This window comes from Anomaloglossus baeobatrachus, chromosome 4 (assembly GCF_048569485.1).
Source record: "Anomaloglossus baeobatrachus isolate aAnoBae1 chromosome 4, aAnoBae1.hap1, whole genome shotgun sequence".
Lineage (NCBI taxonomy): Eukaryota > Metazoa > Chordata > Amphibia > Anura > Aromobatidae > Anomaloglossus > Anomaloglossus baeobatrachus.
In genome coordinates, this window is record NC_134356.1 from 430,129,290 (window position 1) to 430,147,288 (window position 17,999).

Genomic DNA, 17,999 nt, shown 5'->3' on the forward strand with positions numbered 1-17,999 from the left:
CTCATAGATTTGCATTGCTGATTTGGATCCAACACTAGGACAATATTTTACATATCTTCTCATTTTTGCATGGATAACCTTGTCCAAAGAAAAAAAAACAGACTTGTGAACAGAACAGTCCAATAGACCATCATAGGTACAAGTGCTATCTGTGAAAAATATGCATAGAACAAGGACATGAATGAGGCCTTAGTATGTAAGTAACAGTTCTACTACACCCCAGCATACTTCACAGTGTAAATGTTACACCACACCACACCACACACTTCACTATGTTAATGCAATGATGAGCTAAAGGGTAACAGTGTTTTGAACATATGACTTTCAGGCTCCATATCTCACCATCCACTACAGTTTTGAGAATTAAGACGATCTTCAGGCAATTATCTTGGCTATCTCATACATAAATTTGACTTGAAACTATTTAGCATATGATTAGTTATGCAGATTCTTGTCATGTTACTGTACTGTTACTGTTCTGCTCCTGATGTTTGAAAAATCTATTACTTCCTGTATACTACAAATTACAACTTGTTCTCACAGTAACTAATAGCTCAGTGTGTAATTAGGTTGATTCTAAGTGAAAGGTCACTGGTTCGAATCAAGGTGCAACCATGAAGAAGATTTCCCAAGCAAAAGAGAAATAGCATCATTCAGCTCATTGATAGTGGTCTCTCGGCCAAGAAAATTGCCAAACTGCACTATGTGAGTGCCATGACAGTTGGAAGAATACAAAATGAAGTCTGTTCATCCATTTAATAGCCAAGAGATGGACATCCAGGCAAAATATCAAAGCCAACATAGGCAGCTCATAACAAGAGCTTCCAGTTCTGGAGCAATAAACATGGCAGTGGAGGTGGCTCATCTGCTTCGAGATCACAGACGTCTATAAAAGCACTGTACGACTCCATTACACAAGTTTGGAATGGTGGCTCCAAAAAGCTGAAGAAGCCTCAACTTCAATATCATTATAAGAAGAGTAGGTTTGAGCTTGAAAGGAAGCACAAAAAGTGGACAGTAGAAAATTACAAATGGGTGATTTGGGGCGCTGAGATGAAAGTCTGTAGATTAGGCTCTGATGGGTGCAAAAGGGTCTGGAAAAAAAACAAAGCAAAAAGGGGCGAAAAGATTGAGAATTTTAGGAACTGTCAAGTTTGGTGGAGGAAGCCTGATGATATGGTGTTCTTTCATAGCCAAAGGCGTTGGATACTTGACCAGGATCGATTGTGTTCTCAATACTGAGCTATATGTGAGTATCCTACAAGATGAGTTACTTCATACATTCCAGTACTATGGATATGAAAACAACATAGTGTTCCCTCAGGACAGCGACATGAAGTACTGTATACATTGATATTGGTGAAGAAATAGTTCAATGACAATGAAGTAGAGGTGTTGGATTGGCCACCATAGTCCCCAGACCTCAACCTAATCGAACACTTGTGGATAGAGTTGAAGAAAAATCTGTATACATACCCAAGTGAATCGAACAGTATTCACCAACATTGGGAACGTGTAGAAGAGACCTGGGATCAGATATTGGTCGAGACATGATTGAATCTGATAGAGAGCATGCCCAGAAGGATTCAGGCAGTGCTGAAAGCCCCAAAGGTTGATTTGCAAAATACTAATAATAAACATTTAAATTTAGATTTTAGGAGTGAAACGGTAACAATGCAGTGACATGACAAGAATCTGCATAACTAATCATATGTTAAATACTTGTGAGTCAAATTTATGTATGAGATAGCCAAGATGATTGTCTATGGAGCCTCACAGTCAAAAGTTCAAAACAGTGTTACTCTTTTGCAAGTCAGTGTAACAGTTCTAATTCACCATCACACATTTCACTATATAAGTAGCAGTTCTGCAGAATCACACACTTAACTATATATCAGTTATACTGCGTCACTATAAACTTGAAAAACGTAGAACAGTAAAATTGGATTTTTACATTAGTGAGAGGCAAAGACTTCTGGGGACATATATGTATACAAAGAAAAATAAAGTCATTCATTTTTGCCAAAATTGCTCCATACCTCATAGCCAACAAGCTTTAAGAAATAGTCATACGCACAAGTGTGCAAATAAGAAAATTCTTTAATGAACAGGCAAATATAAAATACAGGGTATGGGTATATAAATAGTATACAAAAGGTTACGGAGACATAGAGGGTGATTGATTCCCCAAATGTGACTGCATACACAATCGCACCCGATTAATCATATATAGCTCACTGGCATGGTTAGTGCTAGAAAGGAGTTATTACATACATTAGTGTAACCAGAAGGATCAAACAGCTGAAAAATTCAATGTATCGGCTACACTTAGAAAAAACCCTATTGCACAAAACCAGAGACCAGTCCAGAGCTTACCACGGTAGCAGGGGGAGCAGGCACACAAGGGGACAGTCCCAACACGTGTTTCGTGTGGCGACTTCTTCAGGGGACCGTGGATAACATAAGGGAAGGAAGAGTCTGATATACCTGCCGTACTTCTGTGGGATTGGCAACAGGTGTCGCAGTTCCATGGGGCACGGAGGCGCGGCGTCAGCGTGGGCGGCTGCTCCAGCGTCATCCGGGTAGGGAAAATTCCCTTGTTGACGTCAGTAAGCCCGGAGGACGCTGGGAGGAGAGCCGTCCCTACTGCGCATGCGCGATCCCGCAACCAGGAAGTGCGATCGCAAATCCCATATTAAGTACTGGCAACAGTGAGGGCAAGTAAAGATACATAAATATCCAGCAAATCACATCAGATATCCTGCATAAGGAGGATAACATGGATATAACAAGTGAACCTGCAGTATAGTGCATATTAATTCTGATAGAGAACAACCCAGAAATATTTATATCGAAAAATATCAGTGGTCTGCTATATTTTACAGCACAATAATACACAGGAATACATACATTGGGTCAAATCTGTCACATCAGAATAAAAAATAATAAACACATCGGCGTTAGCCATATTATAATATGCAGGATTCACTATATTGTTTATCCACAGTAGTTTTTATAATGAAATCCATTTTCCTTATTCGTATCTGTGTCTTCAGTGTTGTAAATACTGAGATAATGGCTTCAAAAAATGGACAATATGTAAAAATCCGGCAGGGATATTAGACCCGAACAAGTAGACTAAGAAAAAGGGGAAAAGGACATAAAAGTGAAGTTAAAAATCAGGCATAAAAAATATTAAAAAGACTCAGAAAAAATATATATGAACAGCACATGGAACCTGCAACCAGTCAGACACTAAATACTCTCAAAAACCCCCCACCGGGGGACAAGGAGGAGACCTGTTGGTTTATAGGAAAGACGCAAAGGTTTGTCTTTCGTTCAATCCGTTGGGTATCACAGTCTCAAGGAGGAAAATCCATCGGCACTCTGCCCTTGCTAACATCTTGTGTATATCCCCACCTCTCAATCCAAGGTGCATCAGATCGATTAATATTTTTTATGCCTGATTTTTAACTTCACTTTTATGTCCTTTTCCCCTTTTTCTTAGTCTACTTGTTCGGGTCTAATATCCCTGCCGGATTTTTACATATTGTCCATTTTTTGAAGCCATTATCTCAGTATTTACAACACTGAAGACACAGATACGAATAAGGAAAATGGATTTCATTATAAAAACTACTGTGGATAAACAATATAGTGAATCCTGCATATTATAATATGGCTAACGCCGATGTGTTTATTATTTTTTATTCTGATGTGACAGATTTGACCCAATGTATGTATTCCTGTGTATTATTGTGCTGTAAAATATAGCAGACCACTGATATTTTTCGATATAAATATTTCTGGGTTGTTCTCTATCAGAATTAATATGCACTATACTGCAGGTTCACTTGTTATATCCATGTTATCCTCCTTATGCAGGATATCTGATGTGATTTGCTGGATATTTATGTATCTTTACTTGCCCTCACTGTTGCCAGTACTTAATATGGGATTTGCGATCGCACTTCCTGGTTGCGGGATCGCGCATGCGCAGTAGGGACGGCTCTCCTCCCAGCGTCCTCCGGGCTTACTGACGTCAACAAGGGAATTTTCCCTACCCGGATGACGCTGGAGCAGCCGCCCACGCTGACGCCGCGCCTCCGTGCCCCATGGAACTGCGACACCTGTTGCCAATCCCACAGAAGTACGGCAGGTATATCAGACTCTTCCTTCCCTTATGTTATCCACGGTCCCCTGAAGAAGTCGCCACACGAAACACGTGTTGGGACTGTCCCCTTGTGTGCCTGCTCCCCCTGCTACCGTGGTAAGCTCTGGACTGGTCTCTGGTTTTGTGCAATAGGGTTTTTTCTAAGTGTAGCCGATACATTGAATTTTTCAGCTGTTTGATCCTTCTGGTTACACTAATGTATGTAATAACTCCTTTCTAGCACTAACCATGCCAGTGAGCTATATATGATTAATCGGGTGCGATTGTGTATGCAGTCACATTTGGGGAATCAATCACCCTCTATGTCTCCGTAACCTTTTGTATACTATTTATATACCCATACCCTGTATTTTATATTTGCCTGTTCATTAAAGAATTTTCTTATTTGCACACTTGTGCGTATGACTATTTCTTAAAGCTTGTTGGCTATGAGGTATGGAGCAATTTTGGCAAAAATGAATGACTTTATTTTTCTTTGTATACATATATGTCACTATAAACTTCAAGTATGTTAACAATTCCAAACAATTCAGTATTTGAGTAATGATTTTACTGCGCCACCACACACTTCACTATATAAGACTGAGGTCACGCAATCATGTATTAGGCATGAAACACACTTCCATTAAAAACACGCACGTGCCGCGAGACACGTATTTACCCTGCGTGTTGCGTGTGGTAAGTACGTGTCTCGGGTACGTGCGGTCCACGTGTGTTCTACGTTCTGCTATTCGCGATAGCACACGTAGAACCGGTAATTTGCATACTCACGTGGTCCGCGCTGCTGTCCGTGGTGCTGATCTTCGGTCTCCAGCCCTGCCGTCTCCCCGCTGCTGCTGCTGCCGGCGGCAGTGAAGTCAATATTAAATGAGCAGAATGAGCGGTGGTCGGCAGCAAGTGGCAGCAGCGGCAGAGTCAGGAGGGCTGGAGAAGGTGAGTAAATGTTTTGGGGTTTTTTTTCACTGACATGTGTGTTTTCTCCGGCGCGTGTCACACGGGACTGCATCCACACTACATCCGTGTAGTACGGGTGCGGGCCGTGTGACACCCGTGCTGCCAGAGAAAACGTGGACATGTCAGCGTGTAGAAAAACGCACACACGTACAAACGCACACGGACACACGTTCCGTATGGTTTTATGTGTGTGTGCCTGCTACAATAGGGTAGCATTGCTGAACGTGTCTCCATGCCGCCGGTACGTGCAAAAAATGGCAAACACGTACCGGCGGCATGGATGTGTGTCGGAGGCTTTAGAGAGAGAGAGAGAAAGAAAGATTGATTATGTTAATGAAAGAATAATAGCACACTGTCAGGAGGAAAATGCAGAACAAAATTTCTCCATTTTGTAAGTTCACGGAAGTCATCTGAGTAGAGTCCGATATTTTACACACCCCCATAGACTTGAATAAGTATGAGAAAAAAAATCGCTGATCGGCACTGTCCCATAGAGTGACATTGGACCAAGTGCTATTTGATTAAACATCAGAGTGATATGTTCATGTGTCTGAATGTGACTGTTTACAGTTTCACTGCACCAGCACACACTTCTATAAAAGTAACAGTTCTGTGCCACCAAACACTTTATTATGTAAGGATCACAAATGAAACAGCATTGACGCAACTCCGTTTTTTATTTAATGCTGAAAGGAAAAAATATGAGCTTTGACATGAAAAAGATAAATGCTGTTATCCCTTTAAGTGTCCTTTTTGTAGTCCGAAGTTCTTTAATCATAGAACAGAGCAGGTTTTCAAGATTTATACCCAACGACCAGCGGACTAATAATAGCACAAGTGTGATTTCTTAACATGACACAACCACTGGTGGTCACTATTTGCTAACTTCTCTTAAAGGGATCTGACAAACCTGCACTGCATGTGGACTTTCAGATCATCTTAGTTCATTCCTATGTTTTTCTAATAAAATTCCTTCTATAACACACAAGATGCATATGAATGCTTCACATAAAAGCACTTCCATAACAATACCCTATCCTCATGGACAATGTTTATATGACTTGACTATGCTGTTTTCATCCTCCAATGAGACTTCATGATGTAAAGTGTTGGTTTAGTCTCTACCTAATGTCTACATAGACTTCATGCTATACTTGTATCTTCATGCCATCGATTCCTTTTACTGCAGGTCTGGCATGAACATGAAAAGCAGAATATTAGGAGGAGGAGGAATGATGTGCAGACACTAGGACAGGTAAAGGAGTAATGAGCTGCTCATCTGACACTAGGGGTGATGGTGAAATGAAGGGCAGATCATATATGGTTCTTCATAATGATTGCGGATGTGTCAACTAGAACCTCACCCCTACCATCATTTACACAAAATATCATACACAACTGTATTATCTCAGTGGATAACCTTTATTATACCTACCAGCAACATAGAAAGTACAGATTTAGACAAGTCTCAGCAATAAATTTATTGAAGGCCTTACAATGTACTGCCTCCCATTTTGCGTTGCTGGAGTAAGCAGTCTTAACCTGCCAGATTAAAAAGTTACCAATTGGTACTAAGTAAGATGGACAATGGTGGTATCAAGGTCACTGCTATGAGAAAATATAAGTGAACGAAGTACTACAGCTCACTGGAAGCAAAAGGACTACTACAGTCGTAGACAAACCGTAGCAAAAACTGTACATCACTGAAATGCAGAACGAGGATTTGACACTGGAACTGCAGGCTTGTCAGATCATATATGAATAAAAGGGACAGGCCTGCTCATATCCAGAGTCGGAGAGGGCCACTGGTAAAGGAGAGATCATCTACAGGGACGTGCTAGGCAGATACTAAGATCAGAAAATCAGCTGATCCTTAAGATAAAATGTGCAGCAGGAAACATGGTTAACTGGCATCACTGGCATGTGTTGTGCACTGCAGTCTACCATATGAGGTGATAAAGTGAAATATTCTGCAGCATAACCGTTAACCCAACATGCTCTGCAGTCAGAAGCAAGGAAGGGGGTTACTCCAAAATGCTCTACAAACAGGAGCGCTAAAGACAGATGAAGGGAAGGGGTTAAATTCAGGAGATAGAGAGAAGGCCATAAAGGAGGGTAACTGCTGTCTGCTTGTAGGAAAGGATTAATGTATAATCCGTTTAATAGAAATTATATTACTCGTACTAAAGATTTGTGGTGGGGGATGGCAGGGTTCATGCAGGCGCACTGATTCTTGTGTCCTGGCTGAATGATGGTGACAATAAATTTGTATATATATTTATATTCCCAAAGGCCCCCCCCCCACTATTTCCCATTTTAATATCTACAACCCCCAATTTACTCCAAGTAAATGTCTTCTGTGGGACAACTGAATTCCACGTGTTCCTGATAGAATTCCTGGAAAGCCCGTCTAGAGAAAAAAAAAAGAAGAAAGCAAGATGAGCTCATCAGATTTTGCACTGGTTAACCAATGTTATACTATACATAAAGGCTCTTAAGTCCAGCTGTCTTACACCCCACACCTAAGTTAGGTCCCCGTCAAATGTCAGTGATTCTGGTACGTACGCTGCAGTTTTTATACATATCAGAATAACAGACATACACAGACCTATTAAAATCAATGGGTCTGTGCACACATCAGTAATTTTTCACTGACTGTTTCCGTGCGGCGTACACAAGTGTCTGTGTTTCTGCACGGAGACATGTCTGTTTTTTCTGGCATCACTGATGTCACACAGACCACACTATGGTGTGATCCGTGTAACACGTACCAGAAAAAAATGTATCTTTGACATAAATTGATTTTTATTCTCATGTTCTCCAGCAATGCTGTCTCCGGCCGCTGCTGGCTGCTGCTTTCAAACCAGCAAATTATGCTCATGAATATTCACTACACTTGCGACCCGGAAGTAACAGCAGCGGGGAGACGATGCGGCTGGACACAGCAGAGCTGGAGATTCAGCACCAAGGACAAGTGAGTTTGGAGGACCTGATCTCCATGTGCTATCACTGATCACGGATAGCACATGGATAACACACGTGTGCCGTGAAATCATGCCACATGGACGGACATATGCGTTTTTAACACGTCAGTGAAAAACGTCTGTGTTTTTCACTGACGTGTGAAAGAGGCCTTAGTGATGGGTGAGTGTGTTAATACTGCTCGTTACTCAATCAAGCATCGAGTATAATGGAAGTCAATGGGAAACTTGAGCATTTTCAAACTCAGATGCTGAATCGAGTAACGAGCAGTGGCGAGCACACTTGCCCATCACTACTACGGCTATAAGAACATTAAGGACCTGGTTCATTAAGACAGGTTTTTCATATGCCATTCTTAATCATAGATGTTCAAGCATAAGGCTTGCCTAATTCATTAAGGAGTGCATGCAATTTAATGAATTAAGCACATCTTATCAGTGGAATGCATCTCTGTGCTCATTGCCAGAAATGGTACTCTAATCAATGGTGGATTAACATTTCTAGCACCTTAAATCTTTGGATGGGCAGGTGTTGTCATGCCTCGTCATTGCTGCCCCACCAGCTCCATCCATTTTGACAGAGCTACCTGAAACCGATGTGAAAACATTAAAAGTTTCACATTTTTTACCAACTTCTGTGGCACTTGAAAGTGTTGAAAGAATGTATCCCAAATGCTGGCATAAATCCCAAGATGAATGGGACTTAAAATGTCATAATTGTGGTGTGTGGTCCCACTGTGAAAGATATTCCCTTCAAGGGTTCTGTGTGGTGATTTTGAAAAACAGCAGACCTTCTTTCCATCACACGTTCACAGTACAATGAAATTAATCTTTATTCTTGGAAGGAGTCAGAGACACCATCCATCCTTTCTGCGCATAGTGGCCATATATGCACCCAAAACTGAATGTGTATCCATTAGTGCATAGCACAGATACCGCATAATAAGGATTAGACCTCCCCACGCTCACTTGTATACAGCCATGTTTACATACATTGCACGAATCAAGTTCAACAAGCCCTAAACATCTACCGTATATACAAGCTGGATTCAATTGTAAAGGGGATTGAGAGATTGGATTTTGTTTACTAGGTCATTATAATTTCAGTACTGAGAATTAACTAACCATTAGTATTAATACTTTATCTAAAAATATCTGTGAATAACATTTGCTATAGCTAATTTGGCTATTTATGAAGACGTAGAAGTCTCAAGAAACAGAGGAGACTGACTAGGAAATTTGATTTTCCAACTCCAAAGCACGTCTTGTATAAAATCAGACTCACCCCACACACTCAGCCACACGTCGCATTGAGTCTTGGGAAACGAAGACATGGCAAGCAAATCGATTCAAAACGGGGTGTTTCGTAATGAAGCCAAAATAACTATAGAAACAAGTGATAAATACAAAGTTAGAAAAACATAAAGTTAAAAGGACTCACTTGCATAAAGTAAAACAATTACTTCTCAAAAAGAGAAGTACTGAAAAACTTGTGTGAAGGAAGCATAAATGGTTGTATGCTATCCAATACCAAGATAGACATGGAAGGTGGATGAAAGTATACAGTGTTCAGCACATCCTGACAGCCACAGCATCAGTGTCATGGCATCACTTCGGGGCTCAATCCGGTGACCTGTAGTTGTGCAGTCGGTTTCCTTCTCTGTTGGACCACAGCATGTTTTATGTTTGCCTTACCTTTTATTACCACTCAGGTATATTCACTTCCTTGTTTTGTTTGCCCTATCACATCTTGGGACGGGCTGTTTATATTCGCCATGCACATGCCTCAGTGCTGGCTATGTTTCTAGGTTGATGGATGTATGGAGTCCCAGCTACTCAGTTTAGGATAATCTTTTGTCTTTAGAGTGGAGGAGTTTGTGTGGGTGTCCTCGAAAAATGTATGGCTTAGAGTGGTTTCTAGGAAACTTGCTACCAAATTTGTAGGTCCATTCAGGATTACTAAAATTTTGAGTCCAGTAACGGTTAAGTTCACTGTAGCTTGGAAAATCAATAACTCATTCCATTCTTCCCTTTTAAAGAGCTATGAAGGGAGCCTGGTTCTCAAGACACTATTGAAGTGGACCTGGAGGAAGATCGAGAGTATGAAGTGGAACAAATTCTAGGAGTCAAGCGAGTCAGGCATCGTCTACAGTATCTGGTCAAGTGAAAGGGTTACGGTCCTGAGGATAACCCTTGCTGGGTCATTGCAGAGGATTTTCATGGAGATCACTTGACAAAATAGTTTCATCAGAGGATGGGGGTATCTAAAGGACCAGTAGCCCCTTGTAGAAGAGGATTGGGGGGACTGTCATGGCTCGACTATGGGGCTTGGTCCGGTGATCTCTGTTTGTGTGGTCGGTTCCCTCTCCATTGGACAACACCATGTTTTCTAACAGTCCAACTGCTGTTATATCTCTTGTCTTTCCTTTGCCTTACTTTTCTGTTTTATTTCCACACAGGTGTGTTCAGTTCCTTGTTTTGCTTGCCCTAAGACATCTTGGGAAGGGCTATTTATACTCGGCATGCACATGCCTTAGTGCTCATCCTCATCCATATTCCTAGGTTGATGGATGTGTGGAGTCTCAGATCCTCAGTTCAGGATAATCTTGCTGAGTTATTACCGTATTTTTCGGACCATAAGACGCACTTTTTTTCCCCCAAATGTTGGGGGAAAGTTGGGGGTGCGTCTTATGGTCTGACTATAGGGCTGCGGCTGGGAATGAGGGTGCTGTGGGTCATCGGGGGCACGAGCAGGCAGCAGCAGCGCCTGCTCGTGACCACGTGGGCCCGCTCATTACATATGCACGCCCATCCTCCCGCCCATCTCTCAGCGCTGAAGCCGGCACTGACAGGTGGGCTGGAGGACGAGCGGGGACGCGCGCATAGTAAAGAGCCGGCATGATCACCCCTGGCAATTACAGCCTGGAGTGATCATGTGCGGCTGTATTCACTGCCCCCCGCGCGTCATCATCAGCGCGGGGTGCAGTGAATCAGTACACTCACCCGTCCCCGTGTGTGGAGCCGCCCCCCTGCTGCACGCGATGACTTCCTGTCTGTGCCGGTCAGCTGATCTGTGCCGGTCAGCTGATCTGTGCCGGTCAGCTGATCTGTGCTGAGCTGGTCAGCTGATCGGCACAGACAGGAAGACATCGCGTGCTGCAGGGGAACGGCTCCACACACACAGATCAGCGTGCCAGAGAGGAAGATATGATCGGTGCTGCAGGGAGTGAGGAAAAGGTGAGTATAAACGTTTATTTTTTTCTCTGTGCTATAGGATACAGGCCATATACCAGGATGGTATATGAGCAGGCAGGATGGGGGGGCATGTGAACAGGCTGGATGGGGGGGCATGTGAACAGGCTGGATGGGGGGGCATGTGAACAGGCTGGATGGGGGGGCATGTGAACAGGCTAGATGGGGGGGTGTTACACCTCGTGGCTCTCCTGTGGCAAGGAATGAGACAGTCTCCTTGCCTGCCACGAGTGCTCCTGCTCAGCAACGCCGAAGGTCTGCCAGACTGCGCAGAGTGCAGGAGAATCCTCCTCAGAGAGGCAGCACAAGGGTGACACCTAGTGGTACTCCTGTTGTAAGAAATGAGGCGGTCTCCCATTCCTTGCCTGCCGCAGCTCCTCCTGCTCAGCAGCCTCGAAGGTCTGTGAGGTTGCGCAATGTGCAGAGGTTTGCTGCTCAGGGAAGCAGTGAGACTCCCGTTATCTCTACACATTGTGAGACCGAGGATCCCGCCTCTATTTCCCAGAGGCAGGAGGGTGAGCATGTGCTATGCTTGGTGGATCCTGATTCGCCCACTGACGTCACACGGCTTGATGACAAGGCTGGTGACGTGGTGAATCCTGACTGGCCAGGCTGGGATGTCGTGGATCCTGATTGGGTCAAGTCCGTCATCTCCGCCTCGCGCCCGCCCTTGGCTGGAGCTACACCTCCTTAAAAGCTCCTCCTGCCATCATGGCGGCGCGTGACCGTCCTTCTATGTTTGGATGTCTGGCAGCGTGCTGCCACGCCACTGCTCAGGCATTATCTTCCTCTGTGGGCTTGGCCCTTGCTGCTTAGGCAGCACCTGGTTTGCAGGCCGTGTCACTGCCTTGCTGCTCCGGCAGTAGCTCCTACTACAGGCCGTGTTCCTGTCCCAGGTGAGCTCCTCGAGTCTCCACTGGACTCACCTGGTTATTGAAAGCACACGTGCGTGGGCACCTCTGTGCTACCCTCGTGCCATATTCTCGTGACTTCCACTGGCACACGTGCGTGGGCACCTCTGTGCTTCCCCGTGCAACAGGTACACCGAGCCGTGTGATCCCTGCCATACAACCCACACGGGTTAGGGCAGACCGGTGTACATAGATCGTCTGTGACATTCCAGACGATCGCTAGCAGCAACCCGCTCACTCTTCACCCACCATAACAGCGGTCCCTTACACCGCACAGTGGACCTTGACCGGCGGAAGCTGTCCATTCCCCATCTTGGCACGCTTCCCCGGGTCCCCCTCGTAACAGGGGGGCATGTGAACAGGCTGGATGGGGGGGCATGTGAACAGGCTGGATGGGGGGGCATGTGAACAGGCTGGATGGGGGGGCATGTGAACAGGCTGGATGGGGGGGCATGTGAACAGGCTGGATGGGGGGGCATGTGAACAGGCTGGATGGGGGGGCATGTGAACAGGCTGGATGGGGGGGCATGTGAACAGGCTGGATGGGGGGGCATGTGAACAGGCTGGATGGGGGGGCATGTGAACAGGCTGGATGGGGGGGGGGGCATGTGAACAGGCTGGATGGGGGGGGGGCATGTGAACAGGCTGGATGGGGGGGGGGGCATGTGAACAGGCTGGATGGGGGGGGGGGCATGTGAACAGGCTGGATGGGGGGGGGGGCATGTGAACAGGCTGGATGGGGGGGGCATGTGAACAGGCTGGATGGGGGGGGGTATGTGAACAGGCTGGATGGGGGGGGGGCATGTGAACAGGCTGGATGGGGGGGGGCATGTGAACAGGCTGGATGGGGGGGGGCATGTGAACAGGCTGGATGGGGGGGGGCATGTGAACAGGCTGGATGGGGGGGGGCATGTGAACAGGCTGGATGGGGGGGGCATGTGAACAGGCTGGATGGGGGGGGGCATGTGAACAGGCTGGATGGGGGGGGGCATGTGAACAGGCTGGATGGGGGGGGGCATGTGAACAGGCTGGATGGGGGGGGGGGCATGTGAACAGGCTGGATGGGGGGGGGGGCATGTGAACAGGCTGGATGGGGGGGGCATGTGAACAGGCTGGATGGGGGGGGGCATGTGAACAGGCTGGATGGGGGGGGGCATGTGAACAGGCTGGATGGGGGGGGCATGTGAACAGGCTGGATGGGGGGGGGGCATGTGAACAGGCTGGATGGGGGGGGCATGTGAACAGGCTGGATGGGGGGGGGCATGTGAACAGGCTGGATGGGGGGGGGGCATGTGAACAGGCTGGATGGGGGGGGGCATGTGAACAGGCTGGATGGGGGGGGGCATGTGAACAAGCTGGATGGGGGGGGGCATGTGAACAGGCTGGATGGGGGGGGCATGTGAACAGGCTGGATGGGGGGGGGCATGTGAACAGGCTGGATGGGGGGGGGCATGTGAACAGGCTGGATGGGGGGGGGCATGTGAACAGGCTGGATGGGGGGGGGCATGTGAACAGGCTGGATGGGGGGGGCATGTGAACAGGCTGGATGGGGGGGGGGGGGTATGTGAACAGGATGGATGGGGGTTTACAGCAGGATCATATACAAGGCAGGAGGATCATTACCAGGATGGGGTACCTTAGTAGAGAATTTGGGGACATTACCCCCATAACAGTGTCAGCAGCAGATCCTCGCCCTATAACAGTGTGTCATGACCACATTTTTTGCTTAAAGTTTTATTTTCCCATTTTCCTCCTCTAAAACCAGGGTGCGTCTTATAGTCCGGTGCGTCTTATAGTCCGAAAAATACGGTACTTTTGTTTTTTCCTGTGGTTTGTTCCTGTGTTTCCCTTCATAGCATTCTCCCATGCTATTTCATTTGGGATTTGGAGGGGATCCACTTATTCCCTGTATGTCTGTGTGAACATGTCTTTAGCACTCTATTACATCCTCTGCCTGTGTGCACTTCTTTTATGTTCATTGGTATTTTGTGTTACACTTTATAGTTTAGGGTTTAGAATCTGCGGATGCAACCTAAGAGCCTATACAGAAAAAGCTACATCCCTGTACAGGGATAAATAGCAAATGCTTGGGACCTTCTAAGCTGAGTGGACAACTTCAATTTTGTTTATGGATGCGTATTTGAGTTGATAGATCCTGTCTACCTTGATGCCGCTGCTAATCTGTGCGGCTAAGTTTGGACTTTTAATAGAATCAGATTCTTTCCCCCTCTAGCAACTGATAATATAGCTTCATATTCTCCTAAAGATGGAGTTTTCTCAGCTGTACCGCCATACTACTACAGAGGTTCAGTCTCTTGCACTTTCAGGAAGGACAGAAAGTTGTTTCTTTTGATAGCTCAGCACTGGCAGTGCAAGATGTGATTGACCATGCACTTCCTTAGCACTCAGCTCATTAGTTAAAACAATACATTGCAATACATATTGAATTTGAAGTGCTGTACTACGTAAGTAAATATTCACTGAATTTTTTTAAATAGCATGTATGTCATGTTTCAAGTTCTGCCACTGCTGAGCCGATGCATGCATTCTTTCCCCGGGGGTTTTCGGTATCATGGGAGGGGCTTTTCCATTGTGCCTCGTTCCAGTGATCGGGCCATAATATCTTGGTGCTATCTCCAGGACGCTGCCAGTAATAGTTACTGCCCTGCAGCGTGCTACTGGTTCCTGTGAGTCTGACTCTGATCCACGGTCTCCCAGATACCTCTTCCTGACCTGTGTCCTCCCTGTACCGCTTGTCATTCCCATCCTTCTGACCCCGCCCCGGTTCCGTCCTTTGTCTCCTGAATCCTGTCTGTCTGACCCCCGGTCCTGTCCTGTGTCTCCATCTCCACCACTTCTGTACGTACTTTGATCCCCAACATCGTTTTTGTTTTGCCCTCCTACGTTACTTCCTGGCTTTCGACTCCTTGCTTCCAACTGTTAACAGCCTGCTTTCTCCTCGGTACTGTAACAGCCTGCTTTCTCCTCGGTACTGACGAGACATCTTGGTATTAAACTTTGGTTTGCTGGCTATTCTTTCGTGTGCACTATCGACCTCTTGTGGGTTTTTGCTAACTGCATTTTGGAGCTGCATCTACAACTTGCCTCTGTACCCCCCACAAGCAGAGCGTGACAATGTAAAAGGCAAATGTTTATATAATGGCCATGATAATAAATTGTGTATAAATGTCTTTAATGCAGCATAAGAACTTACGTCGAGGAGACTGTAAGCTCTGATGTCCATTTAGAAATTTTTTACACAGGTCAGGAATAGGCTAATTCTTACCAGCTGTTGCGTGGATGACAACCACAGAAGGAAATATTTTTCATTTGGAAAAAGTGACTGCAACGTTCATCCTGCAAAACAGTTAAGAAAAAGGCAATGAAAACTACGGTGTGAATAGGATCTTATCTATACGCATGTACAACAATTACTTTGGTTACTGTGTTGGTCAGTGCAGAAGACTGTGCTTTCGTATACAAAGGGCCACTGCAAAGAAAAGAATAACATGCGGTATATGTATCTTTACAATGGGTTCCTATGGTAGATGGATGCTTAGACATCTGTCCAGATTGTGCACCCTGTCAGACGCATACCTCCTGAACGTTTGTCTCTGACAATGTGCACAAATATACAGAAACTTGAAAAAAGACATGACCACATGAAAAAGAAAAAGATAGATAAGAGTTACAATCTCCCCGAAAGACCAAGTGGACTGATGGGTTTTCTGATAGCTCAATAGACAGAGCCATACAGATAATAGAAGCCCAAAATACCATATAAGCATTAAAGTAAAAAAAAAATCCCCACAAAAGTGTTCATATCATTTAACCTCTTAAGGACCAGGCAATTTTTCGTTTGTGAGCATCCGTTATTTCCTCTCCTTCTTCCAAGAGCTATAACTTTTTTATATTTCCACCCATATAGCCATATGAGGGCTTGTTTTTTGCAGAACAAGTTTAACTATTGAAGCACACTATTCATATTACAATATACTGTACTGGAAAATGGGCAAAAAAATTCAAGTGTGAAAAAAAGGCAAAATAAAAATAGCAATTCCATATTTGTTTTTTTGGGGTTTCATTTTTCTAGAGTAAATTGTCCAGTAAAAATGGTCTGGAAATATGATTTTCCAGATCAGTACGATTATGTAGATACCGTACCAAACTTGCATAGTATTTTTTTATTTAAATGTTGAAAAAAAATCTGAAATTCGTAAAAAAAATAAAAAAGTTTCCTTGTGTCGTTCTTTTCCAAGACCCGTATAGTTCATTCTCCGGTCTTGTGGACCTGTGGGAGGGCTTGTTTTTTTTAAGGCGACATGATGTTTTTACTGATGCTAGATTTAGATAACCTCTTAGTGCATTTTTTTTAGGAATTGTGGCAACAAAAATATCCTGCAATTCTGGCATTTAATTTTTTTTCTCTTTACCGATGTATTGCTGTATAGAGCACAAATCACAGTATCCTATAAACGCCAGCCAGAAATTAGTGTTCACAGGAGGGCTGTCATTACAGCCACAGGGGTCTTTAGTAGACCCATGAAAATGAGAAAGCCGCAGAGACACCATCACATGTTTCTCAACGCTGGCAGGAAACTAGCCAGGTCTTTCACCGGGAAGGAACAACCACGGGAAGGGCAGTCTCCAGTCAAGGAGACCACCTATACCAAACATGGTATCCATCCACAGACAGCCGTTTCGGGGTATTTGCCCCTCATCAGTGTGGAGTAGGAATCTGGCTAGTGGGGGCAATGCCTAGTAAAAGACTACTTAAGAAAGCATTGTTGACCTTAGGGAGATCAACATATCCATTGCGGAGACACCATCACGTGTTTCTCAACGCAGTGATTCTAGAGCAAAGCCCCCTGGGAAGTATGCAAATGAGAAAGCCGAGGAGACACCATCACATGTTTCTCAACACTGGCAGGAAACTAGCCAGGTCTTTCACCGGGAAGGAACAACCACGGGAAGGGCAGTCTCCAGTCAAGGAGACCACCTATACCAAACATGGTATCCATCCACAGACAGCCGTTTCGGGGTATTTGCCCCTCATCAGTGTGGAGTAGGAATCTGGCTAGTGGGGGCAATGCCTAGTAAAAGACTACTTAAGCAAGCATTGTTGACCTTAGGGAGATCAACATATCCACTGCGGAGACACCATCACGTGTTTCTCAACGCAGTGATTCTAGAGCAAAGCCCCCTGGGAAGTATGCAAATGAGAAAGCCGCGGAGACACCATCACATGTTTCTCAACGCTGGCAGGAAACTAGCCAGGTCTTTCACCGGGAAGGAACAACCACGGGAAGGGCAGTCTCCAGTCAAGGAGACCACCTATACCTAGTAAAAGTACTAGGCATTGCCCCCACTAGCCAGATTCCTACTCCACACTGATGAGGGGCAAATACCCCGAAACGGCTGTCTGTGGATGGATACCATGTTTGGTATAGGTGGTCTCCTTGACTGGAGACTGCCCTTCCCGTGGTTGTTCCTTCCCGGTGAAAGACCTGGCTAGTTTCCTGCCAGCGTTGAGAAACATGTGATGGTGTCTCCGCGGCTTTCTCATTTGCATACTTCCCAGGGGGCTTTGCTCTAGAATCACTGCGTTGAGAAACACGTGATGGTGTCTCCGCAGTGGATATGTTGATCTCCCTAAGGTCAACAATGCTTGCTTTAGTAGACCCATGGCTGTCTGGGCAATCCATTGGAAATGCTGATGAGCCCCAC

At 45.2% G+C, this 17,999-nt stretch overlaps 1 protein-coding gene across 2 annotated transcripts in view; it reads right to left on the reverse strand.

Moving 5' to 3' along the window:
- Window positions 1-5,786: 5,786 nt before the first annotated feature.
- The window catches only part of MAPK8IP2 (mitogen-activated protein kinase 8 interacting protein 2), a 107,968-nt gene continuing 95,755 nt past the window's right edge, over window positions 5,787-17,999 (reverse strand). For both annotated transcript variants that reach the window (XM_075345441.1, XM_075345442.1), the window contains exons 10-12: window positions 15,559-15,629; window positions 9,395-9,493; window positions 5,787-7,538 (exon numbers count right to left, since the gene is read on the reverse strand). In XM_075345441.1, the coding sequence (XP_075201556.1) occupies window positions 7,466-7,538; window positions 9,395-9,493; window positions 15,559-15,629 (243 nt within the window). In that variant the 3' untranslated portion in view covers window positions 5,787-7,465. The remainder of the gene's footprint in view (window positions 7,539-9,394; window positions 9,494-15,558; window positions 15,630-17,999) is intronic.